Source organism: Rhamphochromis sp. 'chilingali' (genome assembly GCF_963969265.1).
Source record: "Rhamphochromis sp. 'chilingali' genome assembly, chromosome: 4".
Lineage (NCBI taxonomy): Eukaryota > Metazoa > Chordata > Actinopteri > Cichliformes > Cichlidae > Rhamphochromis > Rhamphochromis sp. 'chilingali'.
Window position 1 is genome coordinate 45065278 of NC_137948.1, and position 21393 is coordinate 45086670.

At 44.4% G+C, this 21393-nt stretch overlaps 1 protein-coding gene across 3 annotated transcripts in view; it reads left to right on the forward strand.

Moving 5' to 3' along the window:
* The window catches only part of LOC308394948 (uncharacterized protein), a 30279-nt gene extending 13031 nt beyond the window's left edge, over positions 1–17248 (forward strand). For 2 of the 3 annotated variants that reach the window (XM_080879565.1, XM_080879567.1), the window contains exons 5-8: positions 403–496; positions 777–892; positions 12369–12777; positions 15406–17248. In XM_080879565.1, coding sequence (XP_080735691.1) covers positions 403–496; positions 777–892; positions 12369–12777; positions 15406–16037 — 1251 coding nt within the window. In that variant the 3' untranslated portion in view covers positions 16038–17248. The remainder of the gene's footprint in view (positions 1–402; positions 497–776; positions 893–12368; positions 12778–15405) is intronic. The other variant, XM_080879566.1, reaches the window with a different exon arrangement.
* The last annotated feature ends 4145 nt before the right edge of the window (positions 17249–21393 follow it).

Consider the following 21393-nt stretch of genomic DNA (forward strand, 5'->3'; position numbering starts at 1 on the left):
GGTTTGTTATTCAATTCAGTTTTATTTACACAGCGCCAAATCACAACAACAGTCGCCTCAAGGTGCTTTATACTGTAAGGTCGACCCTACAATACTACATACAGAGAAAAACCCAACAATCATATGACCCCCTATGAGCAAGCACTTTGGCAACAGTGGGAAGGAAAAACTCCCTTTTAACAGGAAGAAACCTCCAGCAGAACCAGGCTCAGGGAGGGGCGGGGCTTTTTTCATGGTTCTGTATTGCTATTAATTGTTTTGGAGTGATTGTACAGTACTTTGTGACTTTGATGTCTAAATAAACTTCACTATACTTGAGTTCGTATTCTTTTTTCACAGTTTTCACTGGTATCGTGTTGTGTATTGCATCAGACAGTTCCTATGTTTTCTTTGTGTGGGCAGAAGGATGAGGAGCCAGATGTGGTGCTGGTGAAGGTGGAGGAGGTGGAGCCAATGACGAGACCTCGGAACCGGCCGTGCCTCAGCATACAGGAGGGTGAGCAGACCCGTTCACTGTGAACTGTAGATCAGTTTAGGAAGTGTTCTGACTCCGACTACAGCAGCCTGATGACATCAAACGTGTCCCCTCGAGGGCTACTGTTGCTGTCATTTGGTGCTATATAAATAAAATAGAACTGAGTCGTCAGTCATCATATTGCATCATCTGATGTTTTGCCCTACATCAAGGATTCTCGCTCCAGAAAACCCTGTGAGAATGTTGAGTCCATTTAACCCTAGCTGGGTGAGAACTTGACTCTGAATCTGTCTGTGTCCAGGGTTGGTGGAGTCCAGTACAGACGACTGCAGAGGAGTGCTGTCCTTTGATGAAACCACACAGATGTCCACCAATTGGCTGTCCGACCTGCAGGACTCTGGGCGGGGCTTCTCAGAGGTCAGCTGTGGCCATTCTTCGCTGTGGACTAATAGGGGGGGCGGTTACAGTGAGAGCCTTCCAGGGCTGTCCTCACACTTCGCTCCACTCTCATACTTGCCTGGCACACTCACTGGAGGAGAGCCTGGCAGCTCTGGGAGGGGATCGGCTGCTGAGAACGCAACAGAGAGGGGATCAGCCGCTGAGAATTCTAGAAAGTTGCCCACTTATCCCTTTGAGCAGAAGCTTCCTGTTATTGATCTGTCAGATGAGTCCAGCCAAAGTCAGGTGTCAAGTCAGACGCAAGCAGGACACCTGTCAGTCCAGGGGTCTCAACAGTATCTGCACCCAGGTCCAAGTCAGGGCCCAAAAAATCCCACGAAGAGGGATTGTGTCTGTAGTTTCTGTGGGAAAAGGTTTCCTGCTCCAGCAAATTTGGAATCTCATATGAGAACCCATACTGGAGAAAAGCCATATGGCTGCACCATCTGTGGTAAAAAATTCTCCCAGTTGTGGAATTTGAAGATCCACAGGAACATCCACACAGGGGAGCGACCGTACCAGTGCTCGCTCTGCCCCGAAAAGTTTTCTGACCCCAGCAACCTGAAAAAACACCTAAAGAGACACCATCCACAAAACATGGCCATACAGTCAGGAACATCTTAGATGAAAGGGCTAACACACTGTTAATGAGTACTGTATTTTTCAGACCATTAGGCGCACTGGATTATATTATAATAATTATATACTCATTCTTCTTGCTTCTTCGACGTCCGTACCATTGATTCATTAATGCTGTATTCAATCACAGCTGCTCTATTCCCATGTTGTTGCAGTATATTAATGACTAACCTCGTATTGTGGATGAATAATCTCAGTTGTTCTCCTGGCTGAAGTTTGGTCCTTTTACAGCATCCTGCCATGCGACTGCATTTGTCTCTAACTATCAGGAACCCTCACATTAACTTTTATCGAGTGGAAAAAAGTTAACATTCATCCTCCAGCTTCACTGTTTATATTATGCTAACATAGCTGTGTTGCTAGCAATCACGTAGCACATCATTATATACCAGCTAGCCCAACTTCAGTAACCCTACAAACATCACTGCTGTTTAGTTTTCTGTCCTCATTTATGTTGGAAGTGATAGCAGAGCTGTACGTTTGAATTTGTTTCAGAAATCTCTCAGTCAGAACATGGTATGTCATGTTTAGGTGGAAGCTAGCGAGCTAACTTCCTGCTAACTTCTAGCTTCATTAAATTTTAATAAATTTTGTTTTCATGGATGCCAGGATGTTAAACTTAATTGTTGCACCTGGTAAAGCAACAAAGCTGATGATTTTATTACAGATGAAAGAATTTAGACAGTTTTTAACTCTCAGTGATGCCGCAGTGTTCGTTTGACTTTGGGACCTGAAGTGGACGGAGTTTAGGACCCAGATTACTCTGCGAGGCTCCTGACTACGGTAGCCGTAATGCTCCAAGCGGTGCGCCTTCGTAGCTTACCAACGTCGTACTAAAACACTTTTGACAGATTTTCCAGCGCCGTGTAGCACATAAAGTCGGATCAGGTCAGTAAGCACAACCAGAATTCATACATAAGGCGCACCAGATTATAAGTCGCGCTGTCGAGTTTTGAGAAAATTAAAGGATTTTAAGTGCGCCTTATAGTGCAGAAAATACGGTAGCCTTATTTTAAAAATCGTGTCCTGGTGTGATTAGTGGGGATAGGTTAATTGATTAATCTAAATTGCCCATAGGTGTGAATCTGTGCGTGAATGTGAGTGCGAATGGTTGTCTGTCTCTGTGTGTTGGCCCTGCGACAGACTGGCGACCTGTCCAGGGTGTACCCCGCCTCTCACCCTATGACAGCTGGGATAGGCTCCAGCACACACCACGACCCTGGAAAGGATAAGTGGAAGTGGATGGATGGATGGTGCCCTGAGGTTAAAATAGGCTTCAGGAAATGTAGCGTGTACCCTGGCTGTTAGTGGTGTAAATTGACTCGTTCTTAGGTAGTGATTCTCTATTCAAAGCACTTCTACTTTTTCTATGCTTAAGTGCTTTCTGTCAAACATTCACTCCAAGGGATGCATCAGAGAGCAAGTTGGGTTAGTCCTGTCCAAAGCACGTAGACTGGAGCAGCCTTCACATGATTGTGTCCTGCTCTACCTCCTGAGCTACAGACATCCTAAATAATATATTGCATTTAAGTGAGACACTCAGTAAGGGCATTTGTTGGGGTTTAGCATTGCTTTGCTTGGTTTGGCCTGTGGTCTCCAAAGTCAGACGTTTACCTTGAGTATATTAGCTTCACCTTTTGAAAACACAACACTTGTTTTGTTTCAGCTTTAGCATGCTAGCAGGTTATTAGGCCTCTAAAGATGCAGATCCAGTTTTTTATGTAACTCATGTTGTGTAAAGTCATGCTAAGTGTTGCTGTGTGTGCCCAAGGGCAGTTCCAGTCAAATCTATTCCATACTGTTGACAGGAAGTGAAAGCAGTAAGTGTTCATTCTCACAGCTCTAAAGCTCACCATGAGAACATTTGACTGAAAGTTTTTGATTCATTTTTTAACTGAAGCCTTTTGGTCATTAGAAAATGTGTGTGCTTTAGACCGGAGTGATAAGTGAGCCACTGTTCAACATTTACAATTTCAAAATAAAAGCAGAAATCTTTATTTTATGTATGTGTGTTTTATCCATGTAATAGATTGTTAGCCCATTCTGGTGTCATGAATACAAACTCTTAGGAAGCCCTTGTGAGTATTTCTTGAAGATTGGCACACATGTTTACTGGGACTGGTGGTCAGAGGTCAAGGTCACTGTGATCTGACAACACAGATTTTTGCAAGCACAAAAATTCATACACTAATTCTGTCAAATGTGTATCTTATGTTTAAAAGTAATAACTGAACTTTTCTGGCTGTTTGTCTGCATCATAATCCTATTTCACATTTGGTCTTATATTAAATTGTTGACCTTAATCTTTCTGCCACTTGGAGGTGACTGTTGTTGTCATTTGACACCATTTAAATAAAATAAAATTGAACCTCGTAAATTCATTTAGTCTTTACTTTTACAAAAGTCTGGACAAACATGGACACAAACTGCAGCCTTACTGGTTTCCAGTGGTGTGCAATAACCTGGCAGTTCTCCCGTTTCTACTGCTCTCTGCTTAGAAAACATTCAACTTTGAGCTATAACATTGCACATACCCATTAATTTATGTTAGATTACACGTAGTTTCATAGGTGTCGCGGTTGGTGGTTAACATGAAGAGGACCAGATGATGGAAAAAAACAACCACAACAGACTCGAGTCGTTTTCCAGAGCTCTGAATATATTTCTCTTACAGATACAAAGGTTCAAAACCATCTTAACATGAACACCCCAACTCTGCTCCCCACCACACACACACACACACACACACACACACACACACACACACACACACACACACACACACACACACACACACACACACACTCCAGCTACAAATAACATATACAGTGAAATGCTGCACTCATGTTAACACACCACACATACATCTGACTGAAGGAACAATGGGCTGGGAGGTCAGTTCCTTCATTAATATGCAAATTGTCATGACCATTGATCAACAACCACTGATCAATAACCATGAGTACCATCCACAGAGAGTTGGGGAATGGCTGCAATCACAGCATTGTAAGATGGTGACAGATGTACCCAATTAGGCCCCCTCCTCAATTCAGAGATGGTCTTTCCCTTATCATGGTGTAAATGGCCTTGTACTGATGTATAGCAACTTGAAATACTCCTAAAAATGGCACTACAGCATGTAAAAATATAAAGATAAGCTCTGGCTCTTGGTTCTATGATGGCGCTTAAAGGGTTAACTCATTGGTGTGTGTTATCTGGCTTCATGGACAGATAGAGCTGGGTGTCATCTGCATAGCAGTGTAAATGTATGCTATGTCTTCTAATGATGCTGCCTAAGGGAAGCATGTATAATGTAAACAGAATTGGTCCTAGCACTGAACCCTGTGGAACTCCATAATTAACCTCAGTGTGTGAAGAGGACTCTCCATTTACATGCACAAACTGGAGTCTATTAGATAGATATGATACAAACCACTGCAGCACAGTACCTGTAATACCTACAGCATGTTCTAATCGCTCTAATAGGATATTATGGTCGACAGTATCGAACGCTGCACTGAGGTCTAGCAGGACAAGCACAGAGATGAGTCCACTGTCAGAGGCCATAAGAAGATCATTTGTAACCTTCACTAAAGCTGTTTCTGTGCTGTGATGAGCTCTGAAACCTGACTGAAACTCTTCAAATAAACCTCTGCAGATGATCTGTTAGCTGTTTGACAACTACTCTTTCAAGGATGTTTGATATGAAAGGAAGGTTGGAGATTGGCCTATAATTAGCTAAGACTGCTGGGTCTAGAGATGCTTTTTGAGTAAAGGTTTAACTACAGCTAGCTTGAAGGCCTGTGGTACATAGCCGATCATTAGAGATAGGTTGATCATATTTAAGATCGAAGCATTAATTAATGGCAGGACTTCTTTGAGCAGTTTTGTAGGAATGGGGTCTAAAAGACACGTTGATGGTTTGGAGGAAGTAATTATTGAAGTTAACTCAGAAAGATCAATTGGAGAAAAAGAGTCTAACTTAACATCAATGGTACTAAGAGTAGCTGTAGATAATATTACATCTGTGGGATGATTATTGGTAATTTTTTCTCTAATGATAAAAATTTAATTCAATTCAATTTTATTTATATAGTGGCAAATGACAACAACAGTCGCCTCAAGGCGCTTCATATTGTAAGGTAGACCCTACAGTAACACATGCAGAGAAAAACCCAACAAGAAGAAGAAGAAGAAACCTCCGGCAGAACCAGGCTCAGGGAGGGGCGGGGCCATCTGCTGCCACCGTTTGGGGTGAGAGAAGGAAGACGGGATAAAGACATGCTGTGGAAGAGAGACAGAGATTAATAACAGATATGATTCAATGCAGAGAGGTCTGTTAACACATAGTGAGTGAGAAAGGTGACTGGAAAGGAAAAACTCAATGCATCATGGGAATCCCCGGCAGCCTACGTCTATTGCAGCATAACTAAGGGAGGATTCAGGGTCACCTGGTCCAGCCCTAACTATATGCTTTAGCAAAAAGGAAAGTTTGAAGCCTAATCTTGAAAGTAGAGATAGTGTCTGTCTCCTGAATCCAAACTGGAAGCTGGTTCCACAGAAGAGGGGCCTGAAAACTGAAGGCTCTGCCTCCCATTCTACTTTTAAATACTCTAGGAAGAAGTTCTTGTGGACTTCTTCCTAGACTTTTATTTGTGAAGTTCATGAAGTCATTACTAGTTAACGTTAAAGGGATGGTTGGCTCAACAGAGCTCTGACTGTTTGTCAGCCTGGCTACAGAGCTGAAGAGAAACCTGGGGTTGTTCTTATTTTCTTCAATCAGTGATGAATAGTAAGATGTTCTGGCTTTGCGGAGGGCTTTCTTATAAATCTCTGTTGGAGTAGCGTTCAGATAGCTGCTCTGCTCTATGTTGGTACAGGGCATTGAAGATGATAACAGTGGGTGGATTATATTCTTAAACTTAGTTACAGCGCTTTCAGAAAGACATCTACTTTGATAAAGTCTACTCTCCACCGCTGTGTAATCAATTATTGTAAATGTAAATGTTATCAGGAAATGATCAGACAGCAGAGGGTTTTCAGGAAACACTGTTAAATGTTCAGTTTCTATGCCATATGTTAAAACAAGATCTAGAGTGTGATTAAAGTGGTGGGTGGGTTCTTTTACAGTTTGACAGAAGCCAATTGAGTCTAATAAATATTTTCACTCAGACAGTGAGAAATATTATAATTCTGATCATTTATCAGTACATGTTCATATTTTTGTATCTATGTATAAAAACAAAGCTGACGCTGTGAGACTTCAGAGGTGTGAACATCACAGCAGATGTCTTTGTGTCAAAGTAACTGAGGATAAAACATGAAGGAGATTTTCCTGGATTGGCTTTTATAGCAGATAACCTTAAAAATATTCTGCAGTAGATCAAAAACTAAAGAAAACCATCAATCAACATATAAACACAGTGTTGGTCAAGTTACTTGAAAAAAGTAATCAGTAACTTCCCCCAAAAAGTTATCCCATTACTTTACTGATTACTTATTTTCAAAAGTAATTAATTACTTAGTTACTTAGTTACTTTTTAAAAACACGATTTACACCCTGAGTAGGTGATAAAGCGATAGATCTTTCAGCCCAATTCTACTTTTTCTGCATAATCCATCATACAAAATGTAATCAAATGGAAAAGTCTCTTTTTAAAACTTGTTTTATTAGTTTTAATCTTTTAACTTTATGCATCAAGCAAACATTAAATTATATGCAACATTCTCTGACTGGAAGAAATTAGTTTAACATTTAAACCTATTTTCTGCACATTCCAGCTCATAAAATAAAATATTTTGTGTGTTTACACTCAGTCTTTCAAATAGATACAAGTGAAACACAGCAGAAAATAAATAAAGTCAAAGACTCAGCGGTCCTGTTGCTCTATTTTCACCTGTAAAGCAGGAGCAGGGTAGGCGGAGGTTTACCCTGGTGCAGGTGTGCAGCGGTCAGTGGAAGAATCCGCGAGTTTCTCTGTGAGTTTCCCATTACGTCGTAGCTACTCGGTGCTTGTTGGAAGTTTAGGGGTTTTTTCGCTGTAAAAAGAAGTTTTCTTCCCACGCACAGCGGACACTAATGTTTTTGTCACTTTTTATGGAATCAAACTCAAAGTAAGGTCAGTACTTCCACGCTTTAAACGCTGCACGCTCATACTCTCTCCCGCACTCGATATATGATCCATTGTTGATCTGCACACAGCTGTTGTCACGAACGGCGCACTCGCTTACGTCACTGTCATGAGACATTCTCGCAAAAAAAATCACGGTTTTAGTAACGCAGTAATGCAGCATTCCTACGGGAAAGTAACGGTAATCTAATTACCGTTTTTGCAATAGTAATCCCTTACTTTACTCGTTACTTGAAAAAAGTAATCGGATTACAGTAACGCGTTACTGCCCATCTCTGTATAAACATCACCTGATGCTGCTGAAGTGAAGCAGAGCAAAGTTATAGAGGTTTGATTACAGACACAGCTGAGTGTAAAGTTTCTATTTCTTCGATCTTAAACTGCAGAAATGAGGTTTTGTTGTCAGATGTCATTGTTGAGAAAAAAACAGGTGCCAACAGCACTGAAAAGAACTGTAGACTGATGCCTAATAAGCAGAGAGTAATGCAGAAAACAGATTTGAGACGGGAAACTGTTCTTGAAGTACAGAGAGAGAGAGCTGTGCAGGAAGTGTGATTTTATCGTGGTGGAAGCAAAACAGCAAAGGTCAGAGATGACGATGCTTATCAAACATGAAGTGTAGTTTGGATCTCCTTTTGCTGCGGGTTCAGTCAGTTTTAGTCGGAGTTACTCAACCTGCAGCATCAGAATCTGTGAAATTTTCAGCCCTGACAGCTTGTCCGTGTACGTGCTGCCGGGTGAACGATCCACGGTGAATGAAATCCATGTACCTGCTCTCATTTCCTGTTTTAGCTGTTCGGCGGTTGTTCAAATAGTTTTGTGAGCTTTAAGCTGAGATTCTGGCATTTCTGGAAAAATACATTTATATTTAAAAATCGGTTCAGGATTTATTGAATTGATGTCGCTTTATTCAAACTAAAATCGATTTTTTAACCCGCCCCTACTAATAACAGATTAAATGCCATGTTGAGGCTGTCATTTTTAGCATCTACATGGATGTTAAAATCACCCACAATAATTATTTTATCTGAGCTGAGCACTAAATCAGATAAAAACTTTGAAAAATCAGACAGAAACTCTGTGAGGCCCAGGTTGTCACGTCTGAAGGTGAAGCAGACGGCGTGGAGTGAGACCCAAAAACATGATGGAGGCAGAGTGAGGTGATGAACGAAACACAAGCCGTTATTTGGCTGAGCAAAAGTACAAACAAAAGCAAAGAGAGAGAAACTAACAAACACCTAAACTGGGGTAAGCTAAACATTACACACTACCTGAAACATCGAACTAGAACCTGGGATTCTGAGATCTGATTTTCACCCAGGTGTCATCCACATACCTGAACCAAGGACTCGGTGGTGTTCCAGTAACATCTGATGGGAAAACACTGTGAGTCAGGCCTTCATAGTGGAAGTGCTTCAAGGAAACCAGTACTGATGGTGAGAAATGGAGAGAACAACGTACTGGACAAGTTGAAATCGATAATTATGATGACTCCAAATGTGATGTTTGATTGAAGCCGTCATGTCTTTGTGAGGCAGAAATAAGGTGGACACACAAAATCTCCCCTGTTCTAAGCATGGAGCAGAGGCTGTAATGGTTCTTGGGGATTGGCACTGTTGCCCAGTTAATTATAGTCCCAGTAACCACCCTCTGCAAACACATCGCTGATGTCTTCACAGCATCATCAGCCTCACCCTATCCCAGCATCGCCCTGCATCTCCTCCTTCACTACATCCATGAACCTCCTCTGAGGTCTTCCTCTTTCCCGCTCCATCTTCATCATCCTATGTCCAGTACATCCACCCTCCCTGCTCTGCACATGTGCGAACCATCCCAGCCTCTAGTCCTGTCCATCCCGCTCACTCGCAGTGAACACCTGAGCATCTTCAGCTCTGCGTCCTGTCTTTGTGTCAGTGCCACCGTCTCCACATCATACATCACAGCAGCTCTCACTGCCATCTTCTAAAACCTTCCCGTTCACTCTCGCAGCTATCCTTCTGACACTCTTCTCCACCCACTCCACCCTGCCTGCAGCTCTCTCTGGATGGTCCCAGGTATTTAAACTCATCCTCCTTCACTGTCTCTGCTCCTTACATGTTCACCTTTCCTCTGGTCTCATTCACACACGTTTCTGCTGACTTTCATTCCTCTACTCTCCAGGCTCTCCTCCACCCGCTCCCTCATCTGCAAACATCACAGTCCACAGAGACTCCTGCCTGACCTCATCAGCCTGTCCATCAGCGCTGCAGGTCCCTGATGTAATCCCACCCCCAGCTCAAGCCCACCTGTAGCTCCTCCCACACACAGTACCACAGTTCAGGCCGTCTCTCCCTTTATACTCATAGACCTCACACCTCCACACTCCTGCTGTTCCCTCTGACTTGCTGCCTGTCTTCACACTTTCATCTCCGTCTTCATGTTTGATGTGGTGAAGGTTTTAAGCTGGATGACCTTCCTGACACAACCCTTCTCACTTGTTCAGGCTTCGGTGTGCCTCCACCCACACGTATCAATGATTTACACTGTAAACCAGTAAAGGAAATCTAAAAACTGTGGTTTTTATTATCAACCATATCTTGACTTGTTTGTGTTTGGACACAGACAGAAATATCACCCTCACCATAAACCTTCAGCCCCTGTTCTGTGTGCTGTAGTTGGTTCAGATGGTTTACAGTGACCTACAGTCAAACAAACAGAACTGCATGCAAACATACTAGTTTACTCAAAACACTGCAATACTCTGAACTCCAAAAGTAAATGGATTTTGCAGTTTTCAGTCATCTTTGGTCCTGTCCTGTACAGGACAGCTTTCATCTGTGTTTGTTATGCGACTGAACTCTGACCTGTGAATCATTCAGGCATGAACCAGGGTTACATCTACACACAATAGTCAACCAATTGTAAAGGGAGGCTGTCACTAAAACCAAACAAATGTCAAAGATGACAGTTTCACAGGCGTAATATATTTTTGTTGTGTCAAGAAAATTCTCAAAGATCTTTTAGCCAGTAATTTTGCAAAGTGTGGATGACGAGAGAGGAAGTTCCAAACCTAAAAAACTGCAGCAGATCAACAGTATCTGAAAGCCATGTCAGTAAGACATGGGACCTGAGAGATGCATCTGGACCTGCACCTGACCAATGACTGGTCACTAAAGCCTCACCAGAAAAGGTTTCAGTGGCTGTAAAGAAGCCAGAGAAAAGGATCAAGTGTGAACATTAAACAGGAACTGGACTGAAAATCAGTCAAACAGGTCTGATGAAGTGATGACTTTTACATGCTACTTAAACCTCTAAGATCAAATGGATGTCACTATGGAGCAGGTCAGGACAGAGGTACAACAGTGAGGGTCTACAGCCATCTGTAAAACACGGTAGGGCTTCTGGCGTGGTATGGCTACATTTCAACCACTGGTGTTGGGATCTTGTCAAATTGGTGTAATTATAAAGACAGAAAAGTACCATAAAATTCAGACCAACCATGCAGTTGCATCTGAAGAGCATCTGATGGACAGTAGCTTCATTTTTCAGCATGGCAGTGATCCCAAATATGTGAAGTAAAAGCATATCTGGATAGAAAAACACAACGCTGTCAGTCGTGGATGGACCTCCCCATAGCCCAGACCTCAACATCACTGAAGCAGTTTGGGATAGTCTTTTACAGAACAAAAGGCAGAAACATCCAAAGAAGAGCTGTGGATGTCCTTCAAGAAGCCTAGAGAACTTTTCCTAAAGACTACTTATAGAAATGACAGAAAAAGAGGAACATAAATGTGCTCATACCAAATATTGTACTAAATACTTCAGCATCATCAGACTTGTACAAACTGTGCTAAACTGGGAAAATCGAAATAGGTGCAGCAATTTTCAATAAATTTAGCACTGTTAAAGTGCTGAACTAGTGCCATGTTATCGTAAACACAAGTTAAATTGAATTGCAGTATTTTCTAGATATTTCCCACCAGGACCTGTAATGGAAAGTTTCCAGGACTCATTGTAATCCAATGGCAAAACCCCCTGACTCCTTTTAAAAGGAAGAAGCAGCTACATTTTCCTGAAGTCTATGTCTGAGAATCTCCCTTTGTCTGAGGAAGAAACGTCTACCAGGTCCTTGGTTCCAACCTGGACCAGGGCAGGGCTCCCTATGCTCTAGGTGCTCCAACATCTCCCCCATCAGAAACATTCCAGCTTAATCCTCTGGTCAGTGTACCATTGACCACAGAGCTGGCTGATAGCTGGACTCCGCTGTCACTGCGTTATGGTTTATGATATAGATATAGAAATGAATTTTCCTGTAGGGATCTTCATGACCTCATCTTTTTTTCTCTAACCAAAGCAGTCCGGTGTAACACTGAGTGAAAAATAAAAGTGTTGTGCTGTCTGTGGCATCGTCATCATACACAGACGGCACTTTCGCTCTAATTAGAGGACACGCGACTCAGCCTATACCTTCTGACTACTAAAGTAACCACACTGTGACTGTTGTGGCAGCTCTTCTGTCAGTGGAGCACGTACACAGATTAGTTTGTGGCTTCTGTTACATTTTCTGTTACATTTGTACAGAAACTATAATTCTCTGTACATTCTCTTAAGAAAAGGATGAGCAAACTTCTGTTAGTTTCAAACTTTCAACCCAGTCCTGTAAGCCTGTGTCATGAAGCTTGGTCCTTCTTCTGCTCTCCTTCCAGGTTGCAGTACCTCAAAGGACCCCTGCAGAATCAGAAGATATCAGCAGCATTGTGGCGGCCCAGCTGAGGGTACCAGACACCAACATGCCAGCCAACCCAACCAAGCAGCAGCAGCAGCAGCAGCGATGCAGCAACAACCCCACGAGCTGTGACTACTCTCTCTTTGAACTGGAAACCTTCTTCACCCGCTGGGCCCCTGATAGTGACCCTGTGTCAGCTCCTGGTGGCTCTTCATGTGCATTTGTTCCTAACAAGTCAACTGAACGTGACCAGGATAGAGTTGTTATCATAGACACTCGTCGACAGCCTTGGCAAGTGCTCGATCCACCACAGACCTCGACGTCCTCGGCGTTGAAGCCGAGCGGAGGGCAGAGTTTCTCCTCTGCAGGCCGGCTGTCTGCATCACAGGGTAACACTTTGTCTGCTTTCCTCAGTACGGCCTCTTAATGCTGTTGTTTTGCCCTGCCTGTGTACACCTTCAGATATTTGGATCACTTTATTGATGTTCCATCAACGTACTTAAAACCAGTAGTGTGTGCTGTCAAAGCTTCCACTGGTGCCACGTCGGAGTGGTCATCAAAGTGATAGCAGACAGGTCGACAGCAGACGGGTGATTGTGTGCTGGACTCATTCTTGAGCCACACAACTGCACTCACATTTAACTAATAATAATCTGTATGAACAGTTCCAGTCCCGCAGCACTGAAAGAGCGCTTATAAAAATAACCAATGATCTTCTTATGGCAGCTGACTCTGGTTTACTTTCCATTCTTATTCTCCTCGATCTGAGCGCTGCTTTCGACACTATTTCTCACTCTATACTTCTCAGTAGGTTGGCCTCCATCGGTCTCTCCCATACTCCACTAGCCTGGTTTAAATCGTACCTGTCTGATCGCACTCAGCCCTTTCCTCTGACCACTGGCGTGCCCCAGGGATCTGTCCTGGGCCCCTTCTTTTCATTATCTACCTTCTTCCACTTGGACATAAATATAATATCCAGTTTCACTGATAGGCCGATGACACCCAGCTGTATCTGTCCACTAAACCTGATGCTGCTCTTCCCCCATCCTCCCTCACCCTCTGCTTAGCTGAACTAAATTCATGGTTCTCTTCTTATTTTCTTAAACTCAACAGTAACAAATCCAAGCTCCTCTTGGTTGGCTCTAAATCTACATTATCCAGAACCAACAGTTTCTCTGTTACTATCAATAACTCGCTGGTCTTCGTTTCTTCCTCTGTGAAAAGCTTGGGTCTCATCCTCGACAGTACTCTATCTTTCAATTCAAACATTAATAATGTCACTTGGTCTGCATATTTTCAATTGCGCAACATTATTTGTCTCCGTCCTTTTCTCACCCCACATGCCGCTGCCATTCTTGTCCACAGCCTTGTTACTTCCAGGATCGATTACTGTAATTCACTTCTTTATGGTCTTACTCAGAAATCCGTCCACAAGCTTCAACGCGTCCAGAACTCTGCTGCCCGTATCATCACCAGGACCTCTTCTGTCCACCACATCACTCCTGTCCTGCAGCAGCTTTACTGACTCCTGGTCAAATATCGTATCAATTTCAAAATACTCTTGTACACATTTAAGACTATTCATCATCTCTCCTCATCTGGTTCAGATCACCGCCCCATCTCGGTGTCTCAGATCTTCTTCTTCTCTTTCTCTCTCCGTCCCCTCCCCCTGTTTTGCCACCATGGGGAGCAGGGCTTTCAGCTGCTCCACTCTGGAATTCCTGACCTCCTGATTTAAGAAATATCACCTCCTTCTCTCTCTTTAGGTCCCAACTCAAAACTCGTTCAAAACAGCTTATCCCACATAACCTCTCCACTCTGCTATTTTAAATTTGTTTTATGTCTTATGCTTTTATGATTGTGTAAACTGCTGGCTTTTATGTTGCTTTTGTTATTCTGCTGTGTGCAGTGTCCTTGAGTGTTCTGAAAGGCGCTTTCAAATAAAATGTATTATTATTATTGTTAGTTAAGCTTTCCTTTACACACTGAGGTCATTGTGGCAGCTGTTATTGCTGAAGCCTGACAAAAAGATACTGGTGATGAAAAGTCTCTATTGTACTATTGCATGCTTTAGGGTCTGAACATGCTAATGTCACAGTCTGTGGACCAGCAGAGTGAGTGCAGTGAGTAGGACGCTGAGTTTAACAAATCAGAGTCAGAAAGGGTTTTATTGCCAAATGTTGAGCAGGTTTACAACATTAGGAAAATTGCTGCGGTACTTAGTGCAAACATACTGTCAGATAACGCTTAAATAAACAGTAGATAGATATACACATGAGTGCAGGTGGTGATCAGTGCCAAACATGGAATGATGCAGTGAACACAGCGTAGGGTCATGTGTTAGTGGTGGGAACAGTCATACGGTTATTGTTCGTGTGTCCAACAGCAGAGGGGAAGAAACTGTTCTTATGGCGAGAGGTTCTGGTGCGAATGGACCGGAGCCTCCTGCCTGAGGGGAGCAGGTCAAACAGACTGTGTCCAGGGTGAGAAGGGTCAGCTGAGATCCGAGCTGCACGCCCCAGTGTCCTGGAGGTGTACAGGTCCTGCAGAGATGGGAGTCTGCAGCCAATCACCTTCTCAGCAGAGCGCACAACACGCTGCAGTCTCTGTTTGTCCCTGATAGTGGCTCCAGCGTACCACACGGTGATGGAGGAGGAGAGGATGGACAGCCATTTAGTCGCAACATGAAGTTCAAACTGAGGGATCAACAACCTTTGTGTGCGTGCGCACACTTGTTTTAGCTGCTCTCGTTGTTGATTTGCGTGTTTCTGCCGTATGAATTTGTTGTTTTTCCTTGTATGTTTTTACTGGTGCAGCCATTGGTGCTTTTATTTTTAATATATATTTATATTTACTTGTATTACACAGAAATACCATTAAGAGAAATGAGTAAATACACGAACAAGACGAGCCTATAGAGAATTAATAGCGCTCATCTTGGAAAAGCAACCATCACATATAACTGCCTGGCTCCGAGTTTAGTGACAGCTGATTCCTTGTTTTCTCTGGTTCCTCAGGGACTTCTGCACCCACGTCTTTGAGAATGCAGGATCCAGGATCTTCCCAGCCTTCCTGGAGGAGAACACCAGCACAGGCTCAAGTGCAGCAGCTTCAAAATGGCAACACTTACTCTCAACAGGAAAGCACCGTCCCTCCCTCACGAATCACACCGTCCTCCAGCACAGGTGCTGTTAGTAAAACAGGTAAAACCAAGACAGCTGGGGCTCCACAGTCCTCTCTATCAGTCCGGGGAGCTGTAGCACCGCTGGCCAGCACTGAGGTGGCCATCGCCCCACAGCATCGGACAACTCTCCTCACTAACCTTAATAAAAATCGTGCCGCATGCACTTTGCCCACAGAGCGCCGCAGGAAGAGTTACGTATGTGGAGCCTGCGGAAAAGCTTTCTCTGGCCTGTCCAATCTAGAGGTCCACAAGAGAGTGCACACAGGCGAGAAGCCTTTCCGCTGTGACACTTGTGGGAAGCACTTCTCTGAGGCTGGAAACCTGAAAAAGCACCAAAGGGTTCACACGGGGGAGAAACCCTTCAGCTGCAACCAGTGTGGGAAGAGGTTTGCTTGGATCTGCAACTTGAGGACACACCAGCAGTCTGCCACAGGCTGCGGAGCACAAGCCGGGGCAGGGCTGTAACTGCTGATGCTGTTATTATTGATTCAAAGGGTAGTATAACTCGGCCCAGTGACAGTTTTTTGTGTCCCTGGTTATAGTCGACCCAGTTTAGCTCTTTCTCTGTGTTCCTGTGGGCGTTTTGAAACTTTTCCTTTGTCTCCTGGGTCCTCGGAGAGCCTCTCCATGGATGCATGGCACAACCTAAAGAGAGTGCCAGCTCTCCAGGACGTATACACTTAAAGAAAAGAAGAGAAACTGGAAGAGCTTCACTGAACAGAGGGGGTGGCTCACGACAACAGCTATCAGTGGCCTAAAATGCAGGGATTTCAACCCCCAGTCATACCCTGGCTCCTGTGACTGTAATAATGCCTTGGCTCATGTCCATTAATGACCCATATGATTACAGTAAAAGGCTCTCAGGACCACCGCTGAGGTGACAACCTACATCTTTAACATCATCTTTACCAACCAAAGATTTCCACTTTCCAAGCCTGCGGAGACATTTTGCTAAATATTGTATTTTTGAGCCTGTATATAAACATGTGACCCAGTGAGTGTTACAGGAAATCCAAACTAAACTCAAACTCTCGTTTTTCACTCACTAAAGGTGTATGCTGGACAATTATTTCACCTCAAAAAAGAAAAGTACGCAGAGTCGATTACATGACATTCATCACCATGATGAGTAGTTGGAAACGTTTGACCACGATGTGTATTTGACCACAGTGGGAACACAATCAGACTGAATTAAAGAGCATATAAAGTCTCCTGTGACCAACCTCATCAGATCTAATGTGGTGCTTTCAGCTCTTTTCATTCTTTCCTGTGTGATAGTTGCCCTCTCTCTCTCTCTTATTCTGTGGTGAAATCTTCCACTTTCACAGAGTTAATAAATAAATTGGATGTGTAGGCAGAATTCATCTAGAGGGGTGCCGCGTTAAACTCTTCATCCACGGAAGCCTGAAGTCTGTGCTGTAAAGAAGAACACAAAACAATATTTATCAGTGCTAGGACCAATTCTGTTTACATTATACATGCTTCCCTTAAGCAGCATCATTAGAAGACATAGCATACATTTACACTGCTATGCCGATGACACCCAGCTCTATCTGTCCATGAAGCCAGATAACACACACCAATGAGTTAAACTGCAGGAATGTCTTAAAGACATAAAGACCTGGATGGCCGCTAACTTTCTGCTTCTTAATTCAGATCAAACTGAGGTTATTGTACTCGGCCCTGAAAATCTTAGAAATATGGTATCTAAGCAGATTCTTACTCTGGATGGCATTACCTTGGCCTCCAGTAACACTGTGAGGAACCTTGGAGTCATTTTTGACCAGGACATGTCCTTCAACGCACATATTAAACACATATGTAAGACTGCGTTCTTCCATTTGTGCAACATCTCTAAAGTTAGAAATATCCTGTCTCAGAGTGACGCTGAGAAACTAGTTCATGCATTTATTACTTCCAGGCTGGACGACTGTAATTCATTATTATCAGGAAGTCCTAAAAACTCCCTGAAAAGCCTTCAGCTAATCCAAAATGCTGCAGCAAGAGTCCTGACAGGGACTAGAAAGAGAGAGCAGATTTCTCCTGTTTTGGCTTCCTGTTAAATCCAGAATTCAAAATCCTGCTCCTCACATACAAGGTCTTAAATAATCAGGCCCCATCTTATCTTAATGACCTTGTAGTACCATATCACCCTATTAGAGCACTTCGCTCTCGCTCTGCAGGCCTACTTGTTGTTCCTAGAGTATTTAAAAGTAGAATGGGAGGCAGAGCCTTCAGTTTTCAGGCCCCTCTTCTGTGGAACCAGCTTCCAGTTTGGATTCAGGAGACAGACACTATCTCTACTTTCAAGATTAGGCTTCAAACTTTCCTTTTTGCTAAAGCATATAGTTAGGGCTGGACCAGGTGACCCTGAATCCTCCCTTAGTTATGCTGCAATAGACGTAGGCTGCCGGGGATTCCCATGATGCATTGAGTTTTTCCTTTCCAGTCACCTTTCTCACTCACTATGTGTTAACAGACCTCTCTGCATTGAATCATATCTGTTATTAATCTCTGTCTCTCTTCCACAGCATGTCTTTATCCTGTCTTCCTTCTCTCACCCCAACCAATCACAGCAGATGGCCCCGCCCCTCCCTGAGCCTGGTTCTGTTGGAGGTTTCTTCCTGTTAAAAGGGAGTTTTTCCTTCCCACTGTCGCCAAAGTGCTGCTCACAGGGGGTCATATGATTGTTGGGTTTTCTCTGTATCTATGAAGCGCCTTGAGGCGACTTTTGTTGTGATTTGGCGCTATATAAATAAAATTGAATTGAATCCTAACTCATCCGCATATTGAAGTTCCACAGTAACTGCATTATTTGTTTTTTGTCTTAGTGTATTGCATTGCTAGATATTTGTTAAAGACAATACTGTATACTGTACGATCCAGGCATGAGTCTCATTAACTGTTGTCTTGAGAGATCCTTCCACGCTGTGGATCACCGACACTACCTCACTGATTTTGGTGATTTGTGGTGTTGCAGAGCTGTGTCACTGCACTTGTGCTCATTATGGACCAATTTCTAGGTTTTGACTAAAAATCTTAAACACTGAAAATCTGTCAGTTCACTTTAAAACTATCTTGCCTGCAGGCGTCTCATGCTACAAACACATATTTCAAACATATTAACTGCAAAAGTAATTGTATCCATGTGTCACGGTGAGGACTCAAAGATAAGACTCTGAGCTAAAGTCAGTTAAATAAGTTTTATCGGCGAAAGAACTTCAACGCTGACGGGATCACAGGAGCTCTGAGAGGGAGAGAGGGAGTGACTTGTGATGGCGGGTGAGTGTGTGTGTGTGTGGGGGGGGGCAGACTGCTGGCAGGTGGAGGAGGTAGTGAGTGGACAGGTGGGAACTGAAGCAGTTCAAAGAGTGCCGGTAAGTGTTCTTCCAATCTTCCAAACAGGAAAGGTCCAAAGTGGCCTCCAGGTGGGATAACTGCTGGGACGCCAACAATGTTCCCTCTAATGTTTCATGTGTCTGAACACAAACTCCCTGAGCGTCCCTTGGACCACTGTGAGCAACAGCAGACGTGCGCACTGTGGTCACGCCAGCATCCAATCCATCCAAATTACATGTTTATTAAAATAATCAAATTACAGCGTTTACATTTATGTTAGACGACTCTTAATTACCTGCTTTTGCCCACTTACAATGAAAATTAAAAAAATCTTGTTCATGACCTGTGCAGCATGTTAACACTATTGGAAGGAAAAATAACTTCAACTCCAATTTTGAAAACACAACTTTCTTTTCTTTTATATATATATAAAGCTCTGACTGTATTATGAGTCTGTGGTCTGGGAGAGAGTCTGTAACTCTGTCTGCAAGTACAGTAAATAATGACCAGTGTTGGGCAATTAATTATATACTTACTTCTTCAAAAAAGTAACTGAGTTATGCAAACAACAAAGAGCAACATAATAAAAAAAACGGCACCATCACAATAAACTAGCTAGCAGTAGATATCAGTAGATACTAAATATTAAACGATATTGTGCAGCACGCAAGATAGACAGCGCACAATGTGCTTTGAGGCAGCAGCCAAGAAAGCTGTAGTCTGTGTCTGTGAACACCCGTGTGTACACCCGTGTGGATCAGCATGCTTGCATTCCAAAGGTTTCTCCATGTAACGATCTGCTAGGGAGTGTGGGGAGCCACAGCCCCGTCCTCCAGGGCATGAAGCAGGTATGGAGGAGATCAAAACTCCAGACATCCAGAGGCCCCCAGAACACAAGAGACCAAGGAAGACCAACAGAGGGGCAGCCGCGCCACTGTCCCAGAAAGAGCTGAGGAGAGTCCCAGATGAGGGCTCACTCAGCAGCCGCGGAGCAGAAGCCAGGGGGGGTTGCAGTGACGCGCCCGTGAGCTCCGCCGGCAGCCAGCCGTGCCTGAGTGACCGAGCCCCAGGCCGAGTGGCCCGAGCGAGCCCCAGGCTCCAGGCCCTGGGGGTGGGCGTCCGGGTACACACCGGACGCCCACCCCCAGACACAAAGAACCACCAACGCACCGACACCTGAGGGAGTCCGCCACTGGCAGGGGAAGTGGTGGTGGGTGGAGATAGGCCTCCAAACCTTGGAGGGCCTGAGATGTCCCCAGAGAGGTGACGTCTGATACCCAACCTGACATATAGACACAGACATACAGGCACACACAGACACAAACATCCATTCCCACCCTCATGCTCTCATATGCACTCACTCCACACTCAACCAACGTGGAGACAGACATAAAGAGACGCTGTACACACGATCACACTCCCCAAGCGTACTCTACAAACCGGGTCTAGGTACCCTTGCCCCTGGAGGGGGGAACTGCACCCAGACCCAGGTGGTGTTACCCTTTTCCCTGCGGTGGGGAGAGGCAGACCGCCCCGACTCCGCAGCAGCAGGGAGGCCCCACACTCCAGACCGCAGTCGGACGGCCAACTCCTCCTAGCCCCCCCGCTCCAGCAGGCAGCTGGAGATGGGGAGGGAAGGAAGCGAGGGGCAGGTGACCCCTCCCTGGGGCCAGCTCCCCCGCTGACCCCAGTAGGCACTCCCATACTCCGCGACCCGCCAGGGAAAGGGGGCCCAGGCCCATCCAGACCGGGGCCCAGCACAGCAGCGCCCCCCGGCCCCACAGAGCCCGGGACAGTCCACCCAACCCCACCACAGAGAAAACTGCACCCACCCCACCATCCACTCATCTTCCAGACTACATGAGACAACAGACGCCCAGGCTGAGATCTTCCTCCACCTCTCCTGTATCTCCCCCTCCTGCAGAGAGTTCCTGGGGAGAGGAAAGCTCCTGCTAGGTGTGACCATCTCCCCCACCAGTTGAAGAGCCCCCCAGGTGGCTCGACGCACCGGCGGCACCCTGCGCCAGGGATGGGCCCCCATGCACCCACCCGCCCACAACCCCGGCAACACACCTACCAGGATCCAAGCCCAGTTCATGAGGACTGTTTTCTTGGCTATGCATAGGGCAGTGAAAATCATATGGGCTATATTCTTTTCTGAAGTGACATTATCTAAGCTGCCCAGTAAACACACTAAGGGGGAAGTTGGAATGTTACATTTCAGACACTTTGATAAGTCTTCACATATCTCGCGCCAAAACTTTTGCACTGGTGGACAGAACCAAAGAGCGTGGATGTAATTGTCTGGTGTATTGCCTTGACAGTGTGAGCAGTTGTTGGAAGATGTAAAGCCCATCTTGAACATCCGATGACCTGTATAGTGCACTCTATGTAGTATTTTGTATTGTATTAATTGCAGACTGGGATTTTTAATCAATTTAAAGGTTTTTAAGCAAATCTGAGACCAGAAGTTTTGGTCTAA